Source organism: Hydra vulgaris, chromosome 02, assembly GCF_038396675.1.
Source record: "Hydra vulgaris chromosome 02, alternate assembly HydraT2T_AEP".
Lineage (NCBI taxonomy): Eukaryota > Metazoa > Cnidaria > Hydrozoa > Anthoathecata > Hydridae > Hydra > Hydra vulgaris.
The window spans coordinates 29,720,638-29,748,038 of NC_088921.1; the positions used below are offsets into that span (position 1 = coordinate 29,720,638).

The following is a 27,401-nucleotide window of genomic DNA, read 5'->3' on the forward strand; positions in this document are numbered from 1 at the left end:
ATATAGGTTTTCTTCTGTATAAAATATTTGTAGTATTGTTGCATGTATGAAACATGCATTGCAATAAAGTATTTAAATTGCAAAACATTGTTTCGTATTGTAAAAAATATTAATAAAATCTATTTTTTTTATTTCTAATAATTGCAAAATTACAAACCTTTAAAATTACTTTCAATGGAAAGTTTTAGGCAGTCTTAGCAACATTTAAGATTAATTTGAGTAGTATGATGATATATAGCTGTCTGAAAGTCTATTTCAGTATTCTGTGTAATTGGAATACACTGAAGCTGTCAATCAGTTAGCGGAAAATTCAGAAAAACATAACGTAATTATTTAAAGAAAATCTAACTATTATTTAACCATTTTAATAAAACTTTTATACATCGGCCGTAAGAAAACTGGCTTTTTTATTTTTTACGGAAAATGCAACAAATCAGGCCGTGTAATTTAAGTATGCCATGATTCAATTTGTTTTTGGTCATAACAGTGCGGAGTATAAAGAGTAAGTACCAATCTTTAGTTAAAAAACGCAACTTTATCAAATTTTTGTAAGAAAACTTAAATCCTCAAAAACTTTTGAGGTATTTAAATTAAATTGAAAAGTTTTTAATTTAAATTGCAAACAGACATTTTATTTATAAACATTAGACGTTATAAAAGATTTTGTTTATCTAAATAAAAATAAAAAGAATATGTATATATATATTATAATAATAAAATCAACACAAATATTTATTTTCTGCCTTAAAAATATGTTATGATAATATCTACTATCTAAGATTTGAAATTATAAAATCTATTTATAAAATATTTAATTATATATATATCTGTTTTTTTTAATTATATATATATATATATATATATATATATATATATATATATATATATATATATATATATATATATATATAATCATTTATACCAGTTGTTTTAATTGTCATTCAATCAATCAATCAATTATTGAACATATATTATAAAATATATGTAATTTTCTAAAATTAAGATTCGGAAGAATTCCTTCTAGAGCCAAAAATATTGTCGTCTGGATCTGGAGCACAGCGAAAATCTGCGTCTGCATCATCTTCATCGTCTGATACTTGCCGTGAAATCGAAGGTGAAGTATGGGCCGATGGTGGTCTGGGAAAACGAAGGTTCTAAAAAAACGCGTTTTACATAAAATAGTAAAAAAGAAAAATATTATTTTCAGTTAAAAAGATAAACATGAAATAAAAATTAAAATATGAAACAAAAATAAACCACTTACAAGTTTTTCTTTATGAGGTCGCACTCTTGGAGTTCGCTCGGGATGAGTTTTGGTGATCGCAAGCATTCGAGCTTTCTGATAATACTATTTTAAATAAAAACGAAAAAAAATGTTTACCCATTAAATTATTGTTATTACAAAGCTGATGTTTAAAACACACACAACAGCAACAACAATGTATTTAACAGATAACTTAAATCACAGTTTTTATGATCTTCGTGGCTTTTATATTAATTACAAGTCTTTGAAACTTATAGTAAAATATAAAATATATTAAAATATTAACTACAATTCTTTCTTTCAGCTTTTGGGGTAGTCGTAATCAAATATTTAAATATCTAAAGCTTTAAAAAAAAATTGTTGCAAAAAAATAAACATTGAATCAAATAATTAAAATAAACGCCACGTACTTTTTTGCAAAGACCACTTATTTTTCTACTTAACCACTATAATCCTGTGAACGGCCCGTGGGCCATGGGTAACTTAACTTTGGATTGACTCTAGAAAAAATAGATATACAGTATGCAAAATTTAAAACGTTTTCAGAGTATTTTTGAAGCAGTTCTCTGAAACTTTTTATACTATTTCTCTGTTACTGATCATGGAGCTGACCTTCATACCTATTATTTGCCACTTTGTTGCTTTTTACTATTTTTTGACCCATTTCTGTTTAATTCCATTAACTTTTAGACCTTATTAAAACATTAAAAAAATTTTCAAACATATAGATTAAAAAATAATAAAGAACAACAGTTAGGTTTAAAGTAGATCAGTCATCAATTAAAAAGCTTTAATTGATATAATACACAATCAATACTTTATCAATGGATTACAATTAATGAAAGTAACAAAAAGGGCGACAATTTGACATTTTGTTTGGCATGTTAGTTGCAAAGAAATATTTTTCTTTTTGTGCAAAAAAAGAAAAAAATTTAAGCTATTAGCAAATATAGTTACTTATTCATGTTTTTGATTCAACTTTTGATCTTAAAAAGTTATTCTCTAAACTAACATTATAAAAAAAAGTTATGCGTGTATAAAAAAAGTGTACACCCGCATAGTAACATTAGCGTGTATAAAAAAAGTGCACACCCGCATAGTAATATTAATGTGTGTAAAGGAGGTGGAAATATGAAAACTATTTTTGATAGGTAATTTTAAAACTCAATGACCCATACGTTCTTATATACATACATACATACATACATACATACATACATACATACATACACACACAAAAACATACATACATACATACATACACACATACATACATACATACATACATACATACATACATACATACATGCACACATACATACATACATACATACATACATACATACATACATACATACATACATACATACATACATACATACATACATACTTGTATATAAATATTTTGTTAATATTATATATCAGTATACATTTTCAAAAAAAAAAATTACTTATAAATATTTTATATTTCAAAAAAAAAAGTTTTACCATTCCTAAATTCTTCCAATCCAGAAGTTCACTTAATCTTTCAGTGCGATTTCTCAAGATTATTCTCTGACGCCTTCGGAGCAGACAGAAATCATACATATGCTGGTAAAACATTAAATTTACTTATAAAATATAAAGATCATCTTATTAAGAAATAAAACAAAAACAAGTTGTTGAGAAAAAAAAAAAAATTAAAAAATTTAAGACAATTAAAAAATAGTATATCGAAAAAAAAAGAGAAAAATTACATCAGAAATTTGATGAATTGATTCAAATGCAGAAGAAAATTTCCGATCAACAATAAAAATTCCATAAAACTCTGGATAATCAACGTGATCGGCCATGAAACGACCAAATCCAGACAAATTTGTTGAAATGTTTGGGACTCCCATAACAGTACACTCAGCTAAAAAAATTAAAAATATTTTCTGCAAAATAATAAACAACACATAACAATAAATACATAATTAACGATCTTATTTCTGATCAAAGCAAGCGAACAAAAATTGTAGTTAAATTATGTAGTTAATTTATTTAACCAAAATTAGTTTTTATTTTAAATTAATATAAACAATAATAACATTAATCAATTTTATTAATTTAATTAATACAATTTTGACATTTCAAAAAGTTTATATCATTTAATTTGAAATAAAGCAAAAATTCCAATAAGATTTCTATTTATAAAGAAAAAAAAATTACCTGGAGTATAACCCCATGGTTCATAATAAGATGGGAAAATGCCTAAATGACAACCTCTAACAAACTCATCATAATCAATTGGAAATAAAGGATTTGTTTTTGACAAAAACTCAGGATAAAATATGATCTAAAGTTGAAAATTAAATACAATAAATTTAAATAAAACAAATCAAAAATATAATTTAGAAAATTAAAGAAATTTAAACTAGAATAAATTAGAGAAACAAAACTCATATTTAAATGACAACATTGTTGTCATTTTGATATAAAATACAACACTTCTATATAAACCAGAAAATACGAACTATGTGTTGAAATTCAGTTGTCAAGACAAGAGATTAAATAATAGTTAACTGCACAAATAATTTTTGATTTGAAATCTTATTTTTTAACTAATGAAACACAAGAAAACATGTTTGAATAACAATAATAATAATAATAATAATCCATGGACGGCTCTGTTGGTCACTTTTTGCGACCATTGTGTCGCATAAACAAACAAATTTATTCTTTGTGGCTGGTGAGCCCCGACTTCTTCCAATGTACACTACAACGACAATACGGACATTAGGCTATCCCGCTGGATGTGGTTACGGCGCTCAATAACCTAATGGCTACGGTAACACTCACGCACACGTTCATTCGGAAGCTCCACAATGCACATCGGATCAGCGCTCGCTGACTATGTGCTCGGATCTAAAATCTCACTCCATAGCACATCATTCCACACCAGCACGGGGCAGTAGCTCTTTTGACTAAGAGCGATGGCTTGTGGCCTACGGTGACTAATGTGTGCATTCGATCAATTGAAATCCATTCTGTAGGTCTTACGTCTGGCTCTGATGTGCTAGCCCATAAGCGCAAGGAGTGAGTGTGTTTAGCTTTCTATTCACCCAATTTGAAAGTGAACGAAAACATAACGAGACCAGACGAGACGACCAAACGATACATACTAATGCACTACACCATCACACCTGTAGACATCAACAGTCTCTAAAATCAGTTTATCAAATATTTGTTCTTTATTATATACTTTTGTTCGTAATCTTTTTTTGACCTTATCCTTGTAAATTTATTCAGACTTGTGTTATTACGTGTGAATGAGACCGCATATTTGTGAGAAGCAAAAGAGCGCGAAAAAAAAAAAAAAAAAAAAAAATTTTTTTCACAAAATTACGTATTAGCGTATTTTTAAAACAAATGTATTCTTGGTTTGTATGTACTGAACTATACCACTAGATAAGTTTAGACATATCACAATCTCATAAGGTTTTTTGTTTCTTTTTTGTTTCTATCTAGTTTTCTTGATCTGACGTCGCTAAGTTAGTTTGTTGTGGTTTGCACTATACAGTGTTCACTAACGTTCGTTAGGTCGTTTTGTCAACAATATTGTTTTTAAACATTACGTTTTTTAGTGGTTATAAGCTATTAGTATAAAATCGCATTTATTGTCTCATCTGTTTATTTTTTTCACTATTCTCTGCCTACTGATTATATGTCTGTATTTTTTTATCTCTGGCCAATCATTTTTTAATTTATCTGAGTCTGTTTTGTGTGATAGCTTTTATCTCTACTTATCAGGCAAGATTTATATTTCTCATACTATTGGAGTCACCAGATTTTCTACCATATTTTCAACTAACTACTTTTATACTAACGACAAACATTCTGAGTTTCGATGATTATGAGTAATATTTACTTATTATATTTATAAGACACATTTCAACCATAAAAGAAACGGTAAGTCACTCATAATTATTAATTTCTATTTTCTATTTGCTTTGTGTTATTTCTATACATTAAATTGTTTATTTTTATACATACGCATACATGCATGTGTACACGTTTGTCTTTTCTAATGTAAGTGTACATGATATTTATATGTATCAACATATTTGCTTATATTTACACCACGCGCATCCCTTACCACCCTCATGAGATCTCTAAGAATGTTGGAGCTGTATTAAAAACTGGGATAGGGATTGGGATTTTTGGCTTTTGTAGTGTAGTCCTGTTATATTGCAATATTGACTAGCATGACGTAGAGTGCAGGCGGTGAGATCTGTTGCAAGAACACGCCCCTGACGAGTGGCGTTAGTGCAGGTCTCGGGCTCTCTGAAACGTCATTGGTGATCGCAGTGCATTCCTGAGGAGGGGGATCACCATTATGCACTACTTAATTTTGATTGGTTACCATGGCACCAACATTATTTTACCTCTTACACCCACGTATTATAGCGCTTTGTGAGCTTTATATTATGAATTTGTTACATTAATGACATTTATATACTTTTATCTCACACAGGTGATTATCAGTTTTCAGTTGGTTATCTAGAGTTTAGACCATATATAGTAGCATATTTACTAGCCTATTTTTTCTTTTTATATTGCTCGTACTTATATTTTGTATCATTTTACTTTATACTTTGTTATCTACTTATTTTATTGTTTTTGTATGGTGCGATAATTTTAGCCATGGTTGCCTTTAATGAACCAGCGGATCGATATTGACTTGTTTACTCATTGACCATTGTTTTATCATTTGTTTAGTATGACTAGAGCGTGAGTTATTGTTCACCTAATCCCTGAGTCCTAAAATTTTCTTCCTCCTACAAAATAGTCTTTACATTCATTTATGATTCTCACCCAATGACATCATCTACAATCTACTTCTATTTTCACATCTCCCAGATCTACGTGACTGGACGGCTCCGTTGGTCACTTTTTGCGACCATTGTGTCGCATAAACAAACAAATTTATTCTTTGTGGCTGGTGAGCCCCGACTTCTTCCAATGTACACTACAACGACAAAACGGACATTAGGCTATCCCGCTGGATGTGGTTACGGCGCTCAATAACCTAATGGCTACGCTAACACTCACGCACACGTTCATTCGGAAGCTCCACAATGCACGTCGGATCAGCGCTCGCTGACTATGTGCTCGGATCTAAAATCTCACTCCATAGCACATCATTCCACACCAGCACGGGGCAGTAGCTCTTTTGACTAAGAGCGATGGCTTGTGGCCTATGGTGACTAATGTGTGCATTCGATCAATTGAAATCCATTCTGTAGGTCTTACGTCTGGCTCTGATGTGCTAGCCCATAAGCGCAAGGAGTGAGTGTGTTTAGCTTTCTATTCACCCGATTTGAAAGTGAACGAAAACATAACGAGACCATACAAGACGACCAAACGGTACATACTAATGCACTACACCATCACACCTGTAGACATCAACAGTCTCTAAAATCAGTATATCAAATATTTGTTCTTTGTTGCATATGTTCAACACTCAGAGTGACTAGAGCGTTAGTTGTTCCTCCCCATACCCCCTTATCATATATTCTTCGTTTTTCTACTTCACAAAAGTCTTGCCACACATTTTATATTTTCTTATGATTTTTATTTTTTATTCAATGACACCATTTACAATCTGTTTTTATTTTCACATCTCCCAGGTCTACGTAACTGGACGGCTCCGTTGCGACCATTGTGTCGCATAAACAAACGAATAACAATAATAATAATAATAATAAAATAATAACAATAATAAAAAGAAATGGAAAGGAAGGATTGGAATCAAAAAGAAAAATTTTTAAAAAAGAGTTAAAAGGAAAGGATTGGAATAAAAAAACTGTATGAGAAGCTTCAAAAACTTCTGAAACCTCATTGAGAAAAACAAGACTAGTTGTGAAATCTATTATTTTTGTCCTAGAGTCCAGCAGTCCAAAGTCTGTAGTTTATCTAGACCTGGTCTGTAGTTTATCATAGATCTGGATTATCATTATTTTAGTCCCTACAGTAATAATGATAATCGAGATCTATGGATTCAAAACTGATAGATTTCAAGTTTCTTAAAGTCTTGCACAATGTTAATCTGTTAACTCAATTAACATAATTAAGATAATCTCAATATTAATATTACAGAAACGTTTAATGTCTAATGTCGTTTTATTAGTTATGCTTTGAAAGAATGGGTTCTCAAAATGCATGCGGTCATTTATAAAGATCTCTTAAGCGAGTTGAAACTTTTTTCCTTATGAAATTTAATTATTAGTTTAGATATATTACATAAAGAATCATACTAAGATAAATAATCATTGTTAAGATCATATTATAATTGAAGTAAGTATATAAAATAGTTGTATATACATTTTTATTAGATAAAGTAGAAAGGATTTAAATTTTTATTAGATGAAGTAGCAAGGATTTTAAGTAGAAGGGATTTTAATTTTTTAATTCGTTTATATTTTGTTTGTTTTAGCTTTTCTTTTAGCAGTTTTATTATTTTATTTTTTAGAAGGAAAATAGGGGTATGGATATTATTTAAAGTTATACTAATGCTATTTCCATAAAATGGTTATTACTACTTTGAAATTTCTGTGATGCTATTAACTATTTTTGTTCTTTTTTAGAAAATTTAGAAAATTAAATTAAAATTTTGTGCCAACACTGACATGGCATGTAACATGTTATTGTATGTAAAAGTTAAATTTTGTTATGAGGATTATAGTTTTTATGAAAAAAAAAAAGGTAAGGAGTATTGTTTGTAAATATATATTTTGTTTACTTTGAATCTTTTTAAATTTTCTTGCATCATTTTTAAAATTTTTGTTTGCACACGTTTATTGTTTGCATTTATGCTTTTTTGATATGTATGTGTATGTGGTAATAAGTGCTTTATAGTTGTTTTATCAATGTGTTTTTATAATAATGTAAAGTGTTTTTTATTGTTTGTGTATGTGTTAATATGTGTTATATAATTGTTTTTAAAAATGTGTTTAAATATGTATACAAGGTATATATTTAACCTTATATACATATTTAAACACATTTATTGTGTTTAAAGTTGGTACATATGTTTATATTTTATATTGTTTCAAAGTGCTGTGACTTGGTAAACGTGTAGAGTAAGATTTGTCAACTTTGCCAGTCAATTGATGCACTTATAACAGAGGGTTACACAATAATATTTAGTTTCAAAAAATACATAATAATGTATTTTAATAACATTTTGCCTAATGTTCTTACTTATGTTCTGTTATATATATGAATGTTATCTTACTTAAGTTATGTTATATACATATTATATTAACTTATGGTGTGTGCTATTGTTGTGTGTTGTTGCTGTGATGTTTTTTTGTTATCTTTTGAGTTGATAGACATTTGGCTTATCTTCACGTTAAATAGATAATTTTATTAAAAATCACTGCTTTTAACCATTCACTAAAAGCCAATAAAAATTATTTTGCCATATATACAATTTGTTTATTTGGCAATTTGTTATATATTATCTCAATTTTATTTTTTGTCTTTAGCGCTGTTTCACTACATGGCTTTGCTATAAGTATTTTGGAATCATGATGTTCCAGCATAAATTATTTTGGAATCATGATGTTCCAGCATAAATTATTTTGGAATCATGATGTTCCAGCATAAATTATTTTGGAATCATGATGTTCCAGCATAAATTATTTTGTAAAAGCTAACATGAAATAATAATATTTTACAACTACTACTCTGGTAAATCACAACAGCTTTACTCTATAAGGTGCATTGATTTTCATTTTTTGTATGTAATGTTTTTCTTATTTATTTACTTATTACATTTTTTGTTTTAGATTTATCAGATGATGTATTAATGTGGTATAGAAGAATGAAATATTGTAAAGTTTTCTGAATTTTTGAAAAAAACATATAATTAATAATAATTTTTTTTGAAGAAATAATTTTTAAGTTTGCAACAAAGGGTTTTTTTAACTTTTCTTTGCTAGCAGTATGTTTATTATTAGAATTGCATGTTTTTAATAAATTTTTTTATTATTATTTGCTAAGCTAATTTTTTTTTTAAACATCTCCTAGCTGATATATATATATATATATATATATATATATATATATATATATATATATATATATATATATATATATTTAAAGTCATAAGATTATTGTATAATTTATTTTAACTTTTAAATGACAGTCTGTTATATATAAAAATTATTTGTGTGTGCTATTTAGATTAGAAAAAAAATTATATAGGAAAGATTCTAATCTTCAGGATTCATTTAAGATTTTTTGTTACTACTTTCAATTAAAAGTGAAGTTTAAATGGATGATATTAGGCTAGAAGCAGATATTCGTTTAGAAAATGGAAATGTTAATAGGCAAGTTGTTTGTAGCACAAATGAAAGAGATAGACTAAGGCAAGATGAAATTAATAATGGACAAAATGCTGCTTGGCAAGCAGCAAATAATTCAAACCTAAATGAGGAGAGCTTGGATAGGCAAGTTGAAAATAATCGTCGCAGAAATGAAAGAGAGGCTTAGGCGAGATAAAATTAATAATCGACAAAATGCTAGAAATGCTGCTAGGCACGCAGCAAACAATTTGAATCCAACAATTTTAGAATGCAGCAATGTGGTAATGATCTTTGCTTAAATGATTTAATGTTTCGATTGCAAACTATTATTAGTGAAGAAAACCTATTTGCTCTTGCACTTAAAAACATGGCTGAAGTGAAAGATGAAGAAATTGAACAGCTCAAGAAGGTCGCTCAGTGTCAGTTGTAAAAATGTCTTTACTTGAAGGGCATGATAGACGTCGCTATAATCTTCCTTCACATAATGAAGTTGCAGTTGTATTTGTTAGTGAAGATGGTGCACCACCTGCTTCCAGAGAAGTTTTTATTTACCCAAGAGGTCATCCTCTTAAAACTATATCAAATATGTCTGCCAACTTAGATCCTATGGTTTATCCTCTATTTTTTCAGAGGGGTGATGCTGGTTGGCATAATGAATTGGTTCACAACCATGAACGTGCTACATTTGTTATAAATCATGTTACATTATCTCAGTAATACAACTATAAACTTTCAGTTAGACAATTTTTTTCTTAATTTTTTTATGGCAAAAACTGTTTCAGCAATATGCAGTTGATGAGTATGTTAAAATTGAAGGCCAGCGCCTTGCTTTCATCAGAAATAACAAAAACAAACTGAGAAGCGAGCAGTATGGTAGCAGTATGGAGCAGTCTTACACGAACATGTAAAAAACCTTGGAAATGATCATAATGTTAGACCAGGGCATGTTGTAGTTTTGCCATCAACTTATGTAGGAAGTCCTAGAGCTTTAAAAGAAAACTTTGATAGACCTGACTTGGTTATTCAAGTATTTAAACTCAAATTAAATAACCTTGTCAATGACATTTTTAAGAAAGGTGTATTTGGGAGTGTTGCAACATATGTTCAGATTGTTGCAACATATGATTATTGAGTTTCAAAAGCATGGTTTGCCACATTTCACTTTGCAAATGATGATAAGCTTGAAATAGCTCATGATTTTTTTATTATACTTTTTATTATTTTTAGCATCCTCTTCATCCTGTGAAAATGGTGAGGTTATGCTTTATATTTTAATTAAAAAAAATTGTAAATATTTTTAATTTTTATTATATCCTTCTATTTGTAATTTTAGAGTCGTTAACATTCAAGCAATATCAAAGATATCACTCACCAACACCCAGGGCCTCTCTTGGAGAGGTCCTTCAATAAGTGGCGAAGTAATGGCGGTATGGATGAGCCATCCTTTAAATGGAGGGCTCATCCATATGGGGGGGGGGGGTTTTGGGAGACACCGAAGAAAAAACAGCAACCAAATGAGAAACAAACACCAAAAAAGTTGTAAATGTCTTGTATCAGTGAAGATATTTATAACTTTTTAGGTTTGTTTGTCTTTTTTAATTAAAATTTTATTTGTTTTTCACCAATTAAACTTAAATATAGTTAAATTAATTCATTACCCAATCATTATAGTATGATGCTACATTCTATTGTTAAAAAAATTAATTGGTAGTTTAATTTATTGAAAACACTGCCTTTAAAATTTACAATAAGCCAAGACTTTTTAGCTATATAAATTCAATTTATTTATATCTCTATTTGATTTTTTATCTTTAATGTTTTTAGTTTGGCTCCTTGAAGCAATTATTTTTTTGCTTTTTAATTAGAATTTTTTAAATCTATTGTAATGTCTTTTAAATTTAACTAAAGTTTACTATAAGTTACTAAATATGTTAATAAATATACTACATAAGTTACTAAAGCCAACGTGAAATAATGTCATAAAACAACACCGACAAGCGCATTGTGACAGCAGTTTAAGTATGACAACAGTCTACCGAAAAGCAAGTAAATTGTTTTCCAGTTTGTTTGTTTGTTTGTTTTTTCCTTTTATGTCTACTTATCTGTTATAATTTTTATTTTAGGTTTGTCATACAACGCATTAATGCAATATAAAAGATCAAAGTTTACATATTTTTTACAATTTGTTATACACATGTTTGATTGTAAATTAACTTTTTTTTTTGTTTAATTGCTTAGTTATTTATAATAAATTTATTTAGTTGTGTGCATTTAACGTTTTAAAGACAATTTCCTTTTTTAAAAAAACGTGTATCAAGGGAATACCAAAAAATTAATAACTCATGAATAATTTACGTTCACTTCATATTAATCTTATTAATTAAAGTTCATGTTATAAAAAATATAACAAGAATTTAGCTTTACTTTTTCGTCAATTTAAAGCATGATGAAATGTTATTATTTTGTGTCAGTAACTAAAAACGTATTGTGTTGAACTTAGTAATGTCTAGGAAAATGGTTCTGCCATACACTGATATGACCTATGTCAGTTGTAAATAACTCAAATAACGTTAAATAATTGGCAAATTAATTTATTTTAATTTTACAGATGGTTTAATTTTTTAATTTGAAGGCGTTTTTCTTACAGGGTATTAGTTAAGGTTTTGCAACTTTAAACTGTGGAAAACAGCCACTATAAATTAAGTAACAGACCGACCATAACCCGTATTACGTGTTGCTTTCTGCTAGTCTACTATTAAAGCCATAACATTTTATTATTAAATTATTAAACCATTAATTTAAAAACCATAAGTGCTAATATAACTGGCTAGTTTGAAAATAAATAAAAAGAAAAATAGTTTGAAAATAAATCATTATTTGTGGATGTAATGTTGAATACGAACAAAAAAATAAGAATGTGTTATCATAAAAATACTGATTCAAATCATAAAAATAGTAAAAAAATCTGTTAAATATTAATGATTCAGAAGGTCAAAGTCTTTGATTACCATTAGTAGAGCCAATGCAGTTATTTAAGAAAGCCAGAACTTGATAGTATTTCAACATTTGTAAAAAAAAAAAATAAGTTTGAAATATTATTAGTTAGTTTGAAATATTGCTGTTTTATAAAAGTTAATAATGATTCAGAAGTTCCAAGTCTTTAGTTACCATTAGTAGTGCTTTAGCAAATGCAGTTATTTAAGAACTTGATTCTATTTCAACAGAAAAAGGTGAACTGAAAACTACTAACAAAAATTTTAAGTTTATGTGAAAAACAAACAAGTAATTTTAAAAGTCAAGTCAAACAAACAAAATGAAATGCAAATTAAACTCAATTTTATTAACAACAAATTATTGAAAATCTGAATAGTAAAGTTAAAAAAATGCTTTAAATAAAGTACATACATCAAAAACATTGTAAATTACTTAATTATTAGTTAATTATGAGCACCTGTATTTTGTATGATAGGTAGCCCCCATAGTTACTGGGCTCCTACTGGCAAGAGTCTTAATAACTTTTTCACAATACAATCCTAAAAAAACCATACCTTGACTTTGTCTGTTTTCATATTAAAAAGTTTAATTCTCCGAATAGCATTAAGTATTTGATCATTTTGATCATCTATCATATTGTGAGTAACAATTGGAGGTGCAGAAGAATGCTAATAATTCAAATAATTCAAATAATTAAAAAATATAAAAATTTTAATAAAAAAGTAATGAACATTTTATTTTAGTGTTAATAAAATAAAAAACAAAACAAAAAATTTGCATACAAAAAAATCTCTGCATACTCAAACTGCAATTAAAAAACAGTAAAAAGTACCTACTTGAGTAGCCAAAAGACAGCGTTTTAATGGAATCGTATCTTTAGGCTCTAATAGATCTTCTGATTTAGGTAGTCGCCCTCTATATATATATATATATATATATATATATATATATATATATATATATATATATATATATATATATATATATATATATATATATATATATATGTATATATATATGTATATATATATATATATATATATATATATATATATATATATATATATATATATACATATATATATATATATATATATATATATATATATAAATAAATTATGTTAGTGTATTCTACAAACAGAGTGCTCAGTGTTCTAAAAGAACAGAGCAATAAGTTATAATTAAATAACTTGATTCTTCCTGATGAACCTACTCATGGCGAATAAGTGTTTTTACTAATTTATATATATATATATTTTTTTTTTAAAGAGGTATTTATTTTCGTGCCTACATTTAGAAATTAATTCAGATTTTTTATTTAATAAATTTTCCTGATTTAAATGAGTAATTATTTCAAATTTTTCTTGCAAACATAGCATACATTTTTTGGAAATGTTATTATAGGCAGGGCCAGATTTTAGAATAGACCATTGTAAATTAAAACTTTTATTTTTTTATTTTAAATCCAAAATATATTTTGACAGCATAGTCTCTTTTGAATATTTTTTGTGTTTAAACGATTGTTTGTGGTTGGCATAACGTTTTTCCCATTCCCCTTGGTTAAGCTAATTGTTTGTGGTTGGCATAACGTTTTTTCCATTCCCCCTCGGTTAAGCCAATATATTGTTTATCAGGGTTATTTTGTGAGGAAACAATGCACTTGTAAATTACATTTTTCGAAAGGCATTTTCCATTTAGAGGGCAATCTATTTTTTGTTTACAATTACAATAATCAGTGTTTTTTTCTTTTATATGTTCATTTTTATTAATTAACGAGTAGTTGTGGCCTTTTATAATTCTTTCTAAATTTTTTGTACAACTATAACTTACTTTAATGGTATTTCTGTTAAAAATCTTATGTAATTTATTAGAGGGAGGAAAATGTTTGTCTACAAACTCTAGTTTGTCATCAGTGGAAAAATACCACTGATGTTATAGATTGGTTTTCTAAAAGCAACAATAAAAATGAATGCACATTTATACAATTTGGTATTATTGATTTTTACCCCTCAATTACAGCAGAAATTTTAGATAAAACAATAGAATTTGGACAATCCCGTTTAGAAATTACTGAGGAAACTATCCATATAACTAAGCATTGCAGAAAAACTTTACTCTATTTTAATAAGGAAACGTGGAAGAAAAAAACCACGCACGAATGCTTTGATGTAACAATGGGAAGTTACAACAGAGCAGAAATTTGCGAATTTGTAGGTTCATATATTTTAAATACCCTAGCTAAAATAATCCAAGTTAATCAATTAGGTCTTTATCGCGATGACGGTTTAATAATGATGCATAAAAAATCAGGGCCACAACTTGATAAAATTAGAAAAGGTATTATTAAAGTTCCAATTTCAATTAACAATAGGCTAAACCAAAAACTCTTCTAATGAAAATATTTTTAACTTCTCTAAATGCATTTATGAAGATGCCCTTAAAAAAAATGGCTTTCAAAATTTCGAGCTAAATTTTGAAAAAAAAATTGCAAAAAAGCGTAATAGAAATAGAAACATAATTTGGTTCAACCCCCCGTACAGCAAAAATGTTTCAACAAATATAGGTAAAACTTTTCTAAAATTAATAGACAAACATTTTCCTCCCTCTAATAAACTACATAAGATTTTTAACAGAAATACCATTAAAGTAAGTTATAGTTGTACAAAAAATTTAGAAAGAATTATAAAAGGCCACAACTACTCGTTAATTAATAAAAATGAACATATAAAAGAAAAAAACACTGATTATTGTAATTGTAAACAAAAAATAGATTGCCCTCTAAATGGAAAATGCCTTTCGAAAAATGTAATTTAGAAGTGCATTGTTTCCTCACAAAATAACCCTGATAAACAATATATTGGCTTAACCGAGGGGGAATGGAAAAAACGTTATGCCAACCACAAACAATTAGCTTAACCAAGGGGAATGGGAAAAACGTTATGCCAACCACAAACAATCGTTTAAACACAAAAAATATTCAAAAGAGACTATGCTGTCAAAATATATTTTGGATTTAAAATAAAAAAATAAAAGTTTTAATTTACAATAGTTTATTCTAAAATCTGGCCCTGCCTAACATAACATTTCCAAAAAATGTATGCTATGTTTGCAAGAAAAATTTGAAATAATTACTCATTTAAATCAGGAAAATTCATTAAATAAAAAATCTGAATTAATTTCTAAATGTAGGCACAAAAATAAATACCTTTTAAAAAATTATAAAAACAAATGACCAAATTAAACTATCCCCATTCCAAAAAAATTTATTTAATAATTACTTTCTGCAACTTCCCGTTAACCAAAAAAATAAAGTATTTAAAATTTTTTTATAATAACTTATAACTTCCTGTAAAATATTTTTTTCTATAAATTGAATTTTTTTCGAGATTTAGTAACTCTTCCTGATGATCCAGCAATGGTGAAACTTCAAGTAGAAGAAAAAAGTTAGATAAGTGTTTTTTACTAATTTATTATTGTTCTCTGTTCTTTAAGAACATTGAGCACTCTATTTGTAAAATACACTAACATAATATACATATATATATATATATATATATATATATATATATATATATATATATATATATATATATATATATATATATATATATATATATATATATATATATATATATATATATATATATATACATTTTAACAAATATATATACATATTAGCAAAATATATATATATAAAAAGCATAAAAAAAAAAGCTCTTTAAAAAGCATAAGGTATCAATAGTATTATCATTTAAGCTACTCTTAAGTTTGGTTACAAACGATCCGCATGCACTAAATGCTCGTTCACTCTCAATAGATGTTGTTGGATATTTTTAAAACACTGAAATAAAATCTTCAAATTAGAAGTACAATTTTTTGTTGACTCAAAGACAGAAAATTCTTTATAAAGAGATTTTATACTGAGATCTTTATTATTGAATTCTTGTTTTAGCTCAGCACTTTGTATAGCTTTTTATAGCTGTGTTTTCATATCAAAATTTTCTTCTACTTCGATTTCAAAATCATTGTTAGTTTTTTCTTCACAATCTTCTTTGATTGCTAGAGGTTAAAGCTTTAGTAAAAGATTATTAGCTAACAACATAACTGCTGATTTTTTTGGCTTTACTCCAAAATCATCTAAAGTACCGCATAATAGAAAACTAGGGTTGTTTAAATATTCCATGAGGTGAATCAAATTAGGATTTCTTATGCTTAAAATTCTTGTTTTTAAAGCATCATGTAAGTTTTTGCTGATGTCAGCATTTGATTGATGTCAGATTCATATGATTGTAGTTGACTTAAAACAAAACAAAAAACTTTTTCTGCTGTAAACAAATTTGAGTCTCAACAGCAAAGTGCTTCGGCTCCTAATTTTATAGGCTTTAAAGCCTTATCTAAATCTTTAAGAATTAGCAGCTCTGAATCTGATATTGTTATTGGAGACTGCACTTGGATAAGTGCCATTTTAATACATTTGCTTAACTTGACAAAGCTTTAAATATATTTAATATGGTTGAACCATATTAAATAATGAGTTCCAACGTGTCTTGCAGTCTAAAATAAGTTTAAGTTCATGTCCAGACTTTACATGTTTATTTAACATGATTTTACATGTTTCTGCAACACATCATCATTTTTAACAGGTGATTTTTTAAAAAAATTTATTTTTGTGCAACCTTTTTTTAAAATTAAAAAATAATCTTTTATAACAACAACCTCTACTGAACAATTTTCAAACATTATGTAGCCCAGCTCTTCACCTTGATTAATTTCTCACTATCATCCTCACTAATATTAATTCCAAAATTATTGTTTCGGTCTGAAACTTCAGTTGGTTTCACATAAAGTACATCCCCTACTGCCAAATGGATTACATGGGCATAGTAAATGTGATGTAAAATTAACCAAACTGAGCCAAATTTAACCATAACTGATGCATCTGTAGTTGTACAAACAATATCATTATTAAATTTCAGTTTGAACTCACTCAACTTTTCAATTACTATCTCAACAGCTTTTTCAGATGGCATACTCCCAACAATACGTGCAACTCCAAGATTATAAAGGCTTCCATTTGTGTGCAAATTAATATTTATATAACGACATGTTTTAATTGATGTAAATTCATCAACAGTTAAACTAAATCTGAAATTGTTAGCTTTTATGCCTTTTAATTCAGCTGTTAATTAAGCCTTAATGTCCTTAGCATGATCCAGTAAAATATTTTTAATGGAAATTAAACAAGAAGGTATTTTATGTCTTTTAGCTAAAGCAAATTCTCGTAACCTCTTACTTTTAACAACAGTGTTAAATGAAAGTCCATCAATTGCAATGAGATCTGTTAGTATATTGGCAATAGTATCTTTTGCTTGTACAAAATTTCTGATATCTTTTTGGAATGAACTTTGAATTTTTTATGTAGGATGTAACAATGGGAATTCTTTTTTATGCTTTATCTTTAGATGCTTTCACATAACACTTGTGCAGCCTCCTTTAATTGTTAGCATGACGTTACAGGTTTTGCATTGAGCAGTTTCATTTACTTTGCACTTTAAGAAATGCTCCCAAACAAGAGCATTGCTTTTAGATTCTTGGAAAGTCATTTTAAAATTATTTTTTTAAATTGATTTGAAATATTATTATGCTTCAAAGTGCAATAGTTTCAAACTATGTGTAGGCTATAATGGTATCCAACATCAACATTATAAAAAGTAATTTTATATAAAAAAAAAGGAGGGAACCGAATACCCGAACCAAATAGATTTGGATCTCAAATAATTGGTACGGGTACCCGGGTATTTGGTTCCGGATCTTGGATCCGAATATGCCCTAAATCTGATATGTAAAAACCAGAATAAATTATTTTGAAATTATTTTACAAAACATTGAAAAAACAATACTAAAGAAAAGAAAATATAACAAAAAAGTGTTTAATATATAAACTTACTTCAATGCTATTTCAAAAATTTTATCTCCTATTTTGGCATGAACTTCATTAACAGTTTGCCTAAAAAAAATAAGAAATTAAAATTTTTATATAAAAAAATATTAAACAAACAACTTAATATAAAAATGTATATTAATTACTGTTAATTTAGGTTTACGTGTTACTAACTTATTATGTAAATTTGGGAATGAATACTAATGATAAAATCTAGACACTTTTTCAAAAAAAAAAAAACTTTTTTGCAGCAATTGGTCTCATAAGATTATATTGACATAAATTTATACAAATGTTTCATAAATTATTTTTCTTTTTATAGTAGTATCAAATAAAGAAACCAATAAAAAAATAAGGTCAAAGTTTTTAGTTACCTAAGTTGTTTCACATAGGCCTGTCCACGTAAAGCTTCTACATTAAAATTATTAGTATTTGCTGGAAAAATCATGAATGCCACCACAGTGACATCAACATTGTTTGACTGGAAAAATAATAAAAAATTACATTTTTTACATTACATACATGCATACACAAAAACACTCAAAATTAATGCACACAAGCACACTCAAATTGAATACATGCACACACACACTCAAAATGAATACATTCACACACACACTCAATATGAATACATTCACACACACTTAAAATGTATACAGGCGCTCAAAATGAAATTGTAGCATATCTAAAATACCTTCAGCAAATAATTCAACCTAGCTAAGGCTTCTAAAAACATATCACAGCCTTTGTTTTGAAACTCGTATCTAAAATTAATGTTGTAACGTTTTTTATTATTCAACTTTACATACTTAATTCTTTAGATTCAACTAAAAATAAAAACAGTTAAACAAAATCTCCTATTATTCTCATAAACTATAATACCCTCCTTGTTTACTTACAAGAAATCTAAATATAAAAAGACAACAACATAAATACACTAACTATATTTAGTACTTTCTGTTTATGAATTTCCATTAATAATTAATAACAAATGAATGATAAAATTTTACAACAGTTTTTAAACTAACTTGTTTTAAATAACTTATATTATATTGATAAAGGGTAAAGGTTAAAAGGGTCCTAAAATGGTAAAGGGACCCTAATTTAATCATTTAAATCAATTATTATCATCACTAAAATTGCATACCTGCTAAAAATACACTAACGTAAGATTTATATAGAAAGCAAAACTGAAAATACTGAAGCTTATACTGATATACTTTGTGTATTATTCATATACCTGAATGTAAGTAACTAAAAACAAAAATAATTTCTAAATAAATAATCTGAAAAGACTTTTTTAGAATAAATACACACAAAATTTTGATGTAAGAATAAAAAAGCAAAAAACACCTTCCAGCAGTGAAAAAATAAAGTGTCTTATCCAAGTCAAAATCTAAATGACTAAAAAATAAAAATAAAATTAAAAATCACAGTAAAAAAAAACATAAAATTAACAAAGTTATAACTATAAATTTAAAATATTAGCTATATATTAAAAAATGCTGCCTTTATTATTATTTTTTTGCTAGAATACTAGATCTTGAAGAAAATTAAACAAAAATTGTTACCAATAAAATAAATATCTATTAATTTGTACCCATAGAAATGACCACGAACAAATTCATGTATTTTTTCTTTTGACAATGCATGCAGGTTCTGAAACTCATGAAGTGCCCTTGGTAAAAAAAATTTTTAAAACATTTAACAATATTTTTTCTTGTTCATAAATAACCAATAATAATAAACAATATATAAACTTTTACATGGTTTGAAATAAAACCTACGTGTATTTGATAATATTTAAACCATTTGGGGTAATGATATCTAATAATAAAAAACAAAAAAAATATATTTTCAAAACTTATTAAATCGTAACAACCCCTGGTGACAAAAACTTGACAGCTTCATGAAGGAGTTTAAACTTTTGTCTATAAAGTTTTAGTTTCCTTGTATTGAAAATTTTATTAATTAATATTTTAATAAAGTTATAACAATTATAATAAAGTTATAATAATTATAATAAAATTATAATCATTATAATAAAATTATAATCATTATAACAAAAAAACTTAATCCATAATAAAGCTAACTTTAATCAAACTAGTCTATTTTGCATAACTATTGTAGTTATTGTAACCATCCTTATGCTAAAACTAAAAGTATCGTAGAGTATTTCGTTGCCCAATTTAATCTATCAAAGATTATGTGGCCAAGTAGAACAATAAAAATAAATGCTTGCATTTATTATGTGCCAAATTTTTGTTACCAGTGGTGAAATTATACAATGGTGAAATACAAATCAACATTATTCAATGTTCTGCAAATTTACAAATTATGATTTTTTATATATAAACAAAAAAAAATATAGACAAAATTTTTTTTTTTATAAATAAGCTACTTATTTCTAAAATTTAATTTTTAACTCTTTTTTAATAGTTATGAGTACTCTAAAACACAATTGTTTATGCTTGGCCATACATACCCGGTCTCCTTTTAAGTAAGTGTTCAGATTCATCTGCAGTTATTTGGGAAACTGTAGTAAAAACATGGGCTAAAGCAGCGGCACTTCGCTCTAGACAATATCTGTGGTAGATTTGACGATTACCAGCTTCCTAAAAATTTAGTATTACAAACATTAATAAAAAATTAACAACGTAATAAACTAAATATTTAAGAATAATAGTAATAATAATACTCAATAGATTGATAACATAATTCAAAAAAGTTATTTGACTTTTTTTTAAATCGCAATATTAATGTAAAAAAATAAAAAAAAGTCACAAAAATAAAATATAAAACTTACAGCATCACAGTCAAACTAAAAAAAAAATTATAGTATTACAATATTCATATTTATCAATATTTTATAGTATAACAATATCACATTTAATTAACTAATTTGAAAAAACAAAACAAAAAACTAAACTAATATTTTGTTAGTAATATATATATATTGTTAGTAATATGTATATATACACGTACATACGTATATATGCTGACGAGTTATATATATATATCAAAATATATATAACTCATCATATATGTATCAAACTTGTCAGCATATATATACATATATATGGTGACGAATTTGATACATATAGTTCTATTATTTGCTAGTGTTCTGATGCTGCAACCATGACTTGAAGATATTGACAGATTTTGAGTTGATGGAGTTGCTGGAAAGTTCATTCCATTGTGCACAAACTTTATAAATTTTTTATAAAAATTTATAAAAAAGTCAAGTTTCTTTATACAGTTTTTGACATATTGTGGTTGAAGCATAAACTCAATGTTACATCTTAGGTTATATGACATTGATTTGGAAAAGGGACAACATAAGTATATGTATTTTTTACAAAAAGTATCCAAAGAATTATTAGTGTATTATACTTTATTTTATGTTCAATTAAATGATGAAAACAATATATCATATAAGGTAAAATTCATTTTAATTCTTATAATTTAAAAGTCGTAAAAAGCCTAGTGAAAAAGCTGATGTATTTTGAGGATACATTCAGTGATGGATCCAGGAACTGTTTGGTGGTAGGGTGAGGTGGGGGTGGTGGTGTTGAAGAAGATCCAGGAATTTTTGAGGATATTTTATTGGAATTTTCAAATATCTAAACTCAATTCAAACCTTGTCTAAATTGTTGTAAAAGTCAATACTTCCAGCACATAGATATCTACCCAGAAGTGTTGCATGAGTTGTAAAGACAGTGGAGATATCAAGATGTCTAGTTCGTGAAAATATCAGCCCAATTCCTGCCATCCATTCATGAAAATGTGCTGTCATTAAAACATCTTGATTGATAAATCGAAACTGTTAAAATCATAATAATAAATTGATTATTAAAATTCAATTTTTTTGCAAGTGTTTTCAGGCTATAAATAAAAAATTAAAAAAAAATACAAAAGATGATATGAAAATATATTAAAATAAAAAATACACCGAAATTTTTTTATTAAAATAAAATATGAAAACAAAATCAAATAAAATTTATTATTCAGACCTATTAAAATTCACAATTACCAAATCTGAAAGGACCAAAGAAATACTTTAATGGAAGCATTATATAGTCTCATGAGTATATTTAGAGATGTTTTTAAAAAATTCTAATTTTACTAAAGCAATTTATGCAAACTTGATAATCATGTAATGCCCCCCCCCCTCCATTTGAATCTAAAATTTTACAGCCACTTCTTCAAAATACCAATGAACTTTGATAAAATTTAAATTCTATCAATAAATTTTGTAATTTTTCCTGATAAAAAAAAAAAATAATATTGGAATAAATATTCAAAGTTTTGAGTGGCAATATAAATAAATTCAAAATCTATTAAGACATTGATTTTATGAGTTTTTATGTAAAATATATTTTAAATTAAAATTAACTTATAAAATCTGTTATCACTATTAAAAATTAACTCTGATAAAATACTTTTAAAATCTTTAAGCATCATAATTTTAATTTTAATTAAAATCAATTTTTAAAAAATCAAATTTTTAAATATAAATTTAAATGCAAAAAATGTGCAATACAACAGTTATTTTTATGGTATTTAATTTTGTCCAAACTTTATCTTTCTCTGTAAAATATTAGTTTTAATACAATCGATTTCATGAAAGTTATTTGAACAGAAGATATACTTCCATGCAATATCATATTTAACGTGATTGATTTCATGATAGTTATGCGAATAAAAAAAGCAAACTACCTTTCCAAGAAACCAGGCCACTAAACCACCAAAAATGAGACAGTTTAATGTTTCTGCATCTGAATCAGGTATCCCAATGGATGCAACCTCCCACAGTTCTTTCCTCCATACATTCAACCATTTTCTACCACTTTCCAGATCAAACAAAATGACCTAAATATTTTTTTTAACAAAGTGAATCTATGGCAGTACTATTTTGAATTTTAAAATCATTAAAAAAAACCTTTGGAGTTCCTTCAATCAACCATCTTCCATAAACAATCTAAAAATTAAAAAATAAAGGATTAAAACAAATTAAAACTAAAAAAAGATACATTTTGAAAAAAAATAATTATTTTTTACTTTATTTTGTAGGAAAACAATTAAAATGTTTTTGAATGTTATAAAGTAATTGTTTTATAGAGAAAATTATTTATTCAAACAAAAATTTAAAACAATGGTAAAAAAAGATTCAGGGTAAGTCGTTAACTGACAAAAGTAATAAAAAATTTAAACTTATACCAATATTCTTAATATATAATATTATATTAGACTAATACTTGCATTATTAGTTGCTTAACTTATTAACATGATGAAGTGGAGGGGTGTAAGCAGTTAATAAAACACTTCAAGATTCTATATAGCATGTTTTTATGGGTTTGTGTTTCTATGGCTCCATGCATGGGTACATTTTCATAGGATGCAAATTGCTTAAATATTATAAATATGACAATCAAAATCAAATAGTATTTAGAACATTTCTATATAAGTTAGGTTACTTAACAGATTGGCAGCTCTAACTCCTATTTTTCATGTTATTTTTTATAATTTCACTTAAGGTTTCTGTGGTAATTTATTATTTCAAAATATTTTTTATTGTATGAAGTAAAGTATGGCCTTCAAATATAATATTTTCAAACTCGTACATGATGCAGAAAGTTAAAGAAAAGAAGAAACAGTAAACTAAGTTTGCATCTACTTTTACTTCAAGTAAAAAAATCTAAAAAACAAAGTAAAATAAAAAGGTAATACAAATTAATTTAAAAAAAAATTGTTTTACTTAAACATGAGTTCAATGACTTAAACAAATAACAATAACTTAACAATAATGTTTTAATGACTTCTATATAACAAGTTCTGTTTTTTATAGAAAAGATAGCATAAGATTTTAAGGCTAAGATTTTTTTCATTATTTTTAGATGCCTAAATTAAAGCCCTCAGTACATCTGCTTCCTGACGCCTCCACAGTTTCTATTTCAGTATGACATGTATATATATATATATATATATATATATATATATATATATATATATATATATATATATATATATATATATATACATATATATATATATATATATATATATATATATATATATATATATATATATATATATATATATATATATATATATATATATATATACATATCTATAGCTGTAATTAATCAAGTTGTAGATATCAACTAAAATTTTAAAAGTATTAGTTACAATAAAAGTGTTAAAATAAAGTAAACTAAATTTCTGATGACAACTTTCACAAAAAGGGAAACATATTCAATATAATTTCAAGTTTACAAAACCTGAACAACACTGGTACTAGAGTATCAAAAGTAAAGTTGCCTTAAAGAAAAAATTTAGACAAAATTATTTGGCTAAAAATTTTCAATTTTATTTATTTTGACTGCCTTAAACTTAAATAAAAATCCATATTCTCAATTAAAATGATTTCCTAACCTCACTTTGATATCAGTTTTTGACAGATTCTCAATGATTATGTAGGTTGTACATTTAAAAATAATAGAGTATTAAAGATTTTAAGGCTAAAGCTTGCTTCTACATGAACTAGTTTTCCACTTCAACACTCTATTTAATAGACTCTATTTAATAGATTTAATAGATATTTAAAGAAAATTTAATGGTTCTCTGGTTACATATCATAGTACCATATTTCCTTTGCAACAACAGTATTATTTGGAAAAATGGATTTTTAAAAAGTGAATTCTGTAAATTATTTTTACAATAGTTTTGATAATAATAAAAATTATAATAACAACAATAATATGTTATATACATAATATATTGCATATATATGTTATATATATATAATACATTATAATAACGTATAATATATTATATATATATGCTATATATATTTAATATATAATATATATATATATATATATATATATATATATATATATATATACACATATATATATACAGTGCCTGCTGGTGGCGTGTGCGAAGTGTGCAAAGCACACAGGCGGCAAATTTTAAGATCAACAGTAAATGAAAAATAGCCAAAAATGTCGTTCTGATAAAATTTGATCATTATTAAAGGGCGGCATTTTTTTTTTGCACACACCAAGAAATGCTCACGAGCCGGCTCTGTATGTATATATATATATATATATATATATATATATATATATATATATATATATATATATATATATATATATATATATATATATATATATATATATATATGTTATATATAATATTATTATAGGATAAAAAAATATAACATAAATTATAGTGATAGCAGTAATAAGTTTAATGTTTACAATAATTACAATAAAAAAATTATAAGTATTATTATTGGTAGTAAATTATTAAAGTTAATGATTTATTAGAATGGTGTCACTCATACAGAAATCTGATCAAAGGAGTGACACCAATTTTTAAATATAATATTAGAAAAAAAAAATTAAACTTAGTGTGATATTAGATTATTTTATTTATGTAAATATTACAAAAGTTTGAACTTTTTTATAGTATGCTCACATTTTTTTTATTGGGACTGAGATAACAAATTCTGTTTTGTAACACAAAGAAAAAAAACTAAAAAAAAACAACCATTTAGTTTATAAACTCAAGAAAATGTAACACATGTCACAGCAATGTCACAGTAATGCAGTCAGTTTATAATATTATAAACAGACAACATTAGGTTTAGGACACCAATACCTACAAATGCAGCTTTAAAATTCATATTTGTATCTGCTTACAATTAAGGTTCATCAGAGGTCTCCATATTTCAAGTAAACTGATGAAATAAATTGTAAAATAAAATTAGAAAAGTGCTTGATTTAATGATTTAAAAAGTATCAAAATACACTTTAGCTTAGAGCGCTCTCTCAGACCTCTCTCAGACTAACTGGAAAAGTAAAGGGTTATTAAGCCGAGTCAGCCTAAAATCCCCTCCCTAGTAGGAACATCTTGAGCGGCTTCTTAGGGTCTTATCATTAAAAAGATCTTCATATATATATATATATATATATATATATATATATATATATATATATATATATATATATATATATATATATATATATATATATATATATATATAATACCTTGATTCCTTCATCCTCCATTGAGTGAATTACATCTTTTATGATTTTATATTCTGGCTCTACGACTTCCACCTCTAAATAAAAAGGAGTTTATTAATTTACTTATTTATTTAATAATTAATTTGCTAATTGTAGTCCTTCCCAATACACAACTAAGAGAGACCAAAAACATACCAGTGTTACATTGGTTTTGGTTTAAGGGTCCAAACAAAAAATAGTCATCTCCCAGTTCCTCTACTGTTACTCCTGCCTTTGTACGTATTACAGTATAGATACCTCCAACTAAAAACAAAATATGCAATAAGCACATGTAGAATATTAATTATAATAAGTATAAAAAAAATTTAATAAACATAAAAAATGAAAAAAAAAATTAAAAACCTTTATTAACAACTTCCCATGCTACTTCAAACACAAACCCAAACTCATGAGAACCATTTTCATCCATTATCAAACTTTTATTTAAGTTGTGGATGCTAACTATGATTGCAGCATATATTTATATGTAAATACCTGTAATTATTTAATTGTATATATATATATATATATATATGCAAAAAACTTGAAAAAATGTTATACCATCTTACTTCTGCAAATGCAAATAAAAAAATAATCGTGAAGACAAAAAATATTTACCTAGAAAAAACTATAAAAACAAATGATAAATCACTTTTAATAATAATAATAAAAAAAAATAGTTAAACTTAAATAAAGTATTTTTACAACTTAACCCTGACTGTAATATTTTTTGTCTTAAACAAATTTACACCAAATAAACAATTATTCAAATAACTCGCAACTTTTTAAGA

General features: G+C 26.2%; 1 protein-coding gene across 1 annotated transcript; it reads right to left on the reverse strand.

Moving 5' to 3' along the window:
* Window positions 1-947: 947 nt before the first annotated feature.
* LOC100197472 (glycogen [starch] synthase, muscle) lies at window positions 948-27,128 on the reverse strand. Its single transcript, XM_065790530.1, has 21 exons — window positions 26,974-27,128; window positions 26,767-26,874; window positions 26,593-26,666; window positions 23,475-23,513; window positions 23,252-23,404; window positions 22,173-22,355; window positions 21,339-21,353; window positions 21,018-21,147; window positions 20,320-20,359; window positions 20,133-20,210; window positions 19,886-19,936; window positions 19,227-19,296; window positions 18,907-19,013; window positions 18,539-18,598; window positions 13,428-13,506; window positions 13,146-13,259; window positions 3,455-3,581; window positions 3,001-3,158; window positions 2,753-2,854; window positions 1,265-1,348; window positions 948-1,154 (listed from the first exon to the last, which is right to left on the reverse strand). Exons 1-21 carry the CDS (start codon window positions 27,038-27,040, stop codon window positions 999-1,001), a joined length of 1,995 nt encoding a protein of 664 aa, XP_065646602.1. The 5' UTR covers window positions 27,041-27,128; the 3' UTR covers window positions 948-998.
* Between the last annotated feature and the right edge of the window lie 273 nt (window positions 27,129-27,401).